Source organism: Acipenser ruthenus, chromosome 46 (assembly GCF_902713425.1).
Source record: "Acipenser ruthenus chromosome 46, fAciRut3.2 maternal haplotype, whole genome shotgun sequence".
NCBI lineage: Eukaryota > Metazoa > Chordata > Actinopteri > Acipenseriformes > Acipenseridae > Acipenser > Acipenser ruthenus.
In genome coordinates, this window is record NC_081234.1 from 811,381 (window position 1) to 817,380 (window position 6,000).

General features: G+C 43.3%; 1 protein-coding gene across 2 annotated transcripts in view; it reads right to left on the bottom strand.

Moving 5' to 3' along the window:
- The window catches only part of LOC117966089 (methylcytosine dioxygenase TET3-like), a 69,866-nt gene extending 64,261 nt beyond the window's left edge, over positions 1-5,605 (bottom strand). Inside the window, exons 1-2 of one of the 2 annotated variants that reach the window (XM_059013721.1) lie at positions 5,347-5,605; positions 1,198-1,852 (exon numbers count right to left, since the gene is read on the bottom strand). In XM_059013721.1, coding sequence (XP_058869704.1) covers positions 1,198-1,545 — 348 coding nt within the window. In that variant the 5' untranslated portion in view covers positions 1,546-1,852; positions 5,347-5,605. The remainder of the gene's footprint in view (positions 1-1,197; positions 1,853-5,346) is intronic. The other variant, XM_059013722.1, reaches the window with a different exon arrangement.
- Between the last annotated feature and the right edge of the window lie 395 nt (positions 5,606-6,000).

The window sequence follows — 6,000 nt, forward strand, 5'->3', positions numbered from 1 at the left end:
AAAGCAAAGCCTCAACATAAGCCAACATGATGTTATAAGAAACAACAGCAGCTCTGTGAGAACCAACATGGCTCTGTAACACCCCAATGATTCCCTGAGTCAGGTCGTCCCTCCCTTATTCCAACGGGATACATTCCTGCCTTGAAGCCCTCCTCCTCCCTCTCTCCTTGAAATTCCCAAGAGCCCCCCTCCCCCTTTCTCTAACCCTGCACCAGGACTTAAGGTCACACTGTGACCCAAATGTCAATCGATTCAGGAGTCTGAGTTGGGGGGTGGGGGTGGGGGGGAGGGGTTTGTTTGAAAATTCCATCAGGGAGGAGCCTAATGCTGATTGGTCAGAGCTCTGATTACATTACAGGAGGTGAAAGATGAAAGTTTGCTCTCCCACCTCCCCCATCTCCAATCCATACCTCCTGACAGACTAAACACACCACAAGCAAACCAATTCACATTAGCCCAGGAGCTGGGTGAGCTTGAAGGACAGTGCAGGTTAATGGAGTGGGTGACGGGGAGGCTGTGGCAGTGTTACAGGTGGTGTAGTCGAGCCAGAACGAGCACAATAGGCCAGCTAAGTGACATGACTCGCATCTCCCGCACACCTTTCTGATTCAGTCAAGCAGCGTGCAATTGATGAGCATGGTAATTATGGAGCGGTTTCTCAAACGTCCGAGAACGTCCAATCTATTCGGGTGAGGGGACTCAGTCAGGGTGCCATGGGGGGTCTTGAGGAGCTAGCGCCTTCATCAGGGCTTATATCTGATCGACGAAGACACCTGACGTGCTTCGAAGTTTACTTTGTATTTAACAGCAGGCAGGTGTTTCTCTATATATAGCCCAGATTCGGAGAGCTCTCAGACACAATGACGATTGGTCAAAGCACTTCTCTAGAGCACGTGGGGGTGTGGGGGGGGTTCTCAACCTTTTTTGAATCACACCCCACCTTAGTCATTTTTTTCACTCTGTTATTTTTTTCACGCACCACAAACCGATCCAAGAGTACAGTTGCCACGGGGAACAGCAGATGCTTAATCCAACAGCCCGTGATTGGGTCTCTGCTTTTGTTTGTTTGTTATGTTACTATAATTACTGTATTATTAGAACGCTCACCGCGCCCGCTAGAAAGTTTGACACGCCCCTTCCTCCCCCCTCCAGTTGAGAACTGTAACATGCTCCCACCCCCCCGCGCTGCACACTCACCGATTTCTTCTTCAGTGCGTCGCATTTCCGCAGCTTGCAGATCTGGTGGCCCGTCTTGCGGTTGAGGCAGCTGTTGCAGCTGCCGCAATTCTCCCGACGCAGGCAGGGCACGCAGACCCCGCATCGCTTGCGTTTCTTCTTCTGCGAGTCCGCCAGATCCAGCGACGGGACGAGGGCGGGACTCCTGCTGGGGTGGATCACCGAATGCCCCGGCTGATCGAACCCGGTCCGGTCGCAATCTGAAACCACCCTGCCCCCTCCCAGAAAGATCCTCGGATCACCCCCCTCCGCAGAAAACTCGTAAATGTCCCGCCCGCTTTCCGAAAGAGGCGCCTTAAATTTTTTCATGGTCCCGGAGTTAGTCGCCAATTGCTCCGCAATAGTGTCCTTTTGTTTTGTTTGCAGCGCCTCCTGAATTTGAGTTGCTGTTGATCTGGGTTTCCGTTAATAAAAAGGAGGTATTTTCCCAAGCTACCACCACCAGCTGGATTTATATACCAGAGCAGCTGCCATCCTCAAAGCTGGTGCAGTGATGGGGGGCTCACAGCTTCACGTGGGAGCCCAGTGCCTTCTGCAGACATGCATGGCCCCCACGACCGGAGAGCTGCTGGTCAGCCGAGATTCCAGTGCTGAGACCATCCAGCCCAGTGGCTGCCTGGAAAGAAAAAATCAGATCAGTGGGAAAGGTGACAAGTAACATCCCTTATAAAAGTTTCCCATTGTAAAAGCAAAGTGTAATAAAGCACAGTGAAAGTATGGTGAAGTATAGGCAAGCATTGTAAAGCACAGCGAGGCATGGTAAAACATAGGGAAGCATTGTAAAGCACAGAGAGGTATGGGGAAGCATAGGGAAGCATTGTAAAGCACAGAGAGGTCTGGTGAAGTATAGGGAAGCATTGTAAAGCACAGAGAGGTCTGGTAAAGCATAGGGAAGCATTGTAAAGCACAGAGAGGTCTGGTAAAGCATTGGGAAGCATTGTAAAGCACAGAGAGGTATGGTGAAGCATAGGCAAGCATTGTAAAGCTCAGAGAGGTCTGGTAAATCATAGGGAAGCTTTGTAAAGCACAGAGAGGTCTGGTAAATCATAGGGAAGCTTTGTAAAGCACAGAGAGGTCTGGTAAAGCACAGGGAAGCATTGTAAAGCACAGAGAGGTCTGGTAAAGCACAGGGAAGCATTGTAAAGCACAGAGAGGTCTGGTAAAGCACAGGGAAGCATTGTAAAGCACAGAGAGGTCTGGTAAAGCATAGGGAAGCATTGTAAAGCACAGAGAGGTCTGGTAAAGCATTGGGAAGCATTGTAAAGCACAGAGAGGTCTGGTAAAGCATAGGGAAGCATTGTAAAGCACAGAGAGGTCTGGTAAAGCATAGGGAAGCATTGTAAAGCACAGAGAGGTATGGTAAAGCATAGGGAAGCATTGTAAAGCACAGAGAGGTCTGGTAAAGCATAGGGAAGCATTGTAAAGCACAGAGAGGGATGATAAAGCATAGGGAAGCATTGTAAAGCACAGAGAGGTCTGGTAAAGCATTCTTAAGCCATGAGTTTAGTGTGTTTTACTAAGCTTGATCACACCCATCTGTTAATTAACATGCTTACATGTGCTTTACAAGGACAGCAAAATGCTGCTTTACTACACTTTACTATGCTTTTACCACGACACAGTAAATGTTTACAAGGGGTAAAGGAGTTGGATCTTACTTCAAGAGCACAGGCTCACCTCCGCCACACAGTAAGAGAAACCAGGCCCTGGATGGGCAGGGGTTACAGCTGTCAATGCACCAGACTTACAGACTTGTCATTCCTGTGCGTTCGCTTACAGATCTATACGCGAAAACTGTGCAAAAGAGGCATATTGTATGTATGTATGCATTTATGTATTTGTTTGTTTGTTTTCTTGTGTCATTTCCTAGTTACAAAATCCAATGTGCATGTGTTTAAAAGGCGAAGGCAACTTGTTGATTTAAAAAAAAATAATAATAATTGTAACCAAGTTAAACTTTTTGTCCTTCCAATACACACACGCACACGCACACACACACATATATTCGTGCTTAATAATATCACTGCACTGTCTGAAGTGTACCTGGTGACTCATATACCTGTTGAATTCTGTACTGTGGAGGGAGCGTGTGTGCGCGTATTCAGGTTACCTGAAGCAGCAGGGGTCACGTAGTCGTGTATAATAATAACAAAGCCACGTGAAACAGGGGGGGGGGGGGGGGGGGTATGCCATTAAACATTGTGTTTTACGGTTTGTTTGAAATACATACACGGTACCAACGAAACAAAAGACCATTCAAATCAACGATAAAGTACCCACCAGCCGCTAGTCTAGGCTCTGCTAAGAGTTTGGCAAATGAATGTACACAGACCGTGTGAGAAAACGCTTGAGACGAGAACCGAGAGTTGTTTTTTTTTAATTATTTGCATGAGAAAGAAGGCTATTTAATGCGAAGAGAATACCCCCCGACGCCGTTCTTTTGTTCCCTAGACTTTGTATCCCAAGTCAATTGTCAATAAAAACGAGCACGTCTTAACTCTAGCAGAAATACAAGCCCCACACCCTTCCCCCCCACCCTGCTCCTTAGTCATTTTCAAACTGACAGAATGCTTCAAAATCACAAAGCGAAACGCTAACGTGTTCTCATTCGTATTCGTGCAGAGTAATGTGCCAGCAATGACACTTCACCAATAGTGTTATTATTTAAATAAAAGTGACTCGCAAAGCCAGTGGTGTTTTTTTTTTTGTTTTTTTTTTCACATTTCAAGGAAAATTTGACCCAACGGCGGCGATTCACAATCTTACTTAAATAACTCGGAAATAACTGGTCACGGAATCAACGTTAGCGTTTAAAGGAAAAAAATGAAAAAAAAAAAACACCTTTCCTTGAAATTCGCTATTCTTGTTAAGCAATGGTTTCGTTTTGTATTGAGGTTTACTATTATTATTATTATTATTATTATTATTATTATTATTATTATTATTATTATTATTTACGTACACTGAGGCTAATAACTAATTATTTCCACATATATCCTAAATGTCATATAATGTAATATTTTGCTACACACACTAACAGGCATTTTGATAACAGCTTCCATTAACTCTTTAAATGCATGGCGACCTCACTATGGGGACGGATAAAGTATTTATATGGGGACATATAGCAGAAATAAATACATGACGACCCCATATGAGGATGCCATCTCCCCCCATATATATACAATAATGGCGAAAAAATTTAAAAAATAAATCTATGAAAAATATATTAATTACGTGTCCAAAGATACACGAAAGGGTTAAGGTAAACCCATTCAATATATATATATATATATATATATATATATATATATATATATATATATATATATATATATATATATATATAATCACAGCCTTGACATGTGTATTTATTTACTCATGTATTGTAAATATATCCACGTCGTACAGTTGAGTGAATCTCGTTGCTTAGCACTTGTCGTGAGAGCGAGCTCTTATCTCCGCTCACGAGTTGTTCCTTCTTCTGATGCACGTGGCTTTAGCTTGAGCAACTTTTTAAACAGAGAGAGCAGGCAACTGCAACCCGGCCAGCAAAGAACACCGACGCACTGCAGACACCGACCCGACCGCGTTTATAGCGTCCAAAACAAATGTTGATTCCCGATCGACACCTTTTTAACGTTGCATACTTTCGCGAAAAAAAAACAAAACAGAAACGCAAACACACCATTGACACATCATCAACCAAACAAACTCCTGACGCACGCACACACGCACACAGGGTGCAGTAAATACACCACGCCGGAATAAATATAATATGTAAAATAAATGAATAAAAAAAAAAAAAAACAGAAAAGGGAAGTTAAGATGGAAACAAAACAGAATTTAAAAGGCATCTATTCATTTTTTTAAAATCTTTGCTTTTTATCGTTGTCGTGATCTGTTTTCACAACAATAACGTTTACAGTAATGATGTATATTCATCATTTACCCTCGTTAAGGTCAATACACATTACAACGCTTTGATCCACACACCGGCTATATGCAACTGTTTTTACTAGGCAGGGTTCACAAACACCAACAAGAAACCCGTGCAAAAATCTGAAACAAACAAAAAAAAAGTGTAGTAAATTATACACGTATACATACCAGATTTAAACGTCTTTTAGATTCAGCCCTTGTCTTTAAAAAGAGTTCTCCAAGAGTTGTTAATTTCAGGTATTCCCAGGATAAAAAGTGCAAGTTATACCATGAAGAGAAAAATTATAATAACAACAATAATAATAATAATATAAACGCACGCATTAAAAATAGGCAATGAGGGGCTAATATTAACGCGTCTGCATGTTTGTAGTGCAAAACTGGAGTGCAACACGCCTCGGTAAAAAAATAAAAATAAAGACGAACGTGTGAGATTTTAAATTAAAGCACTAACGCACTTTTTTTTTGTTCTGGTGTCTCGCCCTGACTCAGGGGGGTGGTGGGTGGGGTGGGGTGGGGTGGGGGGTTTCCTCTAAGAAAAAAAAAAGAAAGAAAAGAAAAGAAGAGAAAGAAGCGTTCGTAGAAAGAGGAGGAGATGTAATCACCAAAACCTGGACTGGAATCGCTAGTTCGCTCCCGAGAGGGTTAATTTTCTGAGACGTGCTTAACCACACACATCCGTCAACGAGGACACAGATAAGGAGCGCTCGGGGTCGAGATACTGATCGAACGAGAAACTATTTTTTCAGTAATATTTTCTCACCCACACAAGCCCGTATAGGTACCAGGAACTGTGGTTTCAACTGGCCAAGCTGGTTCAAG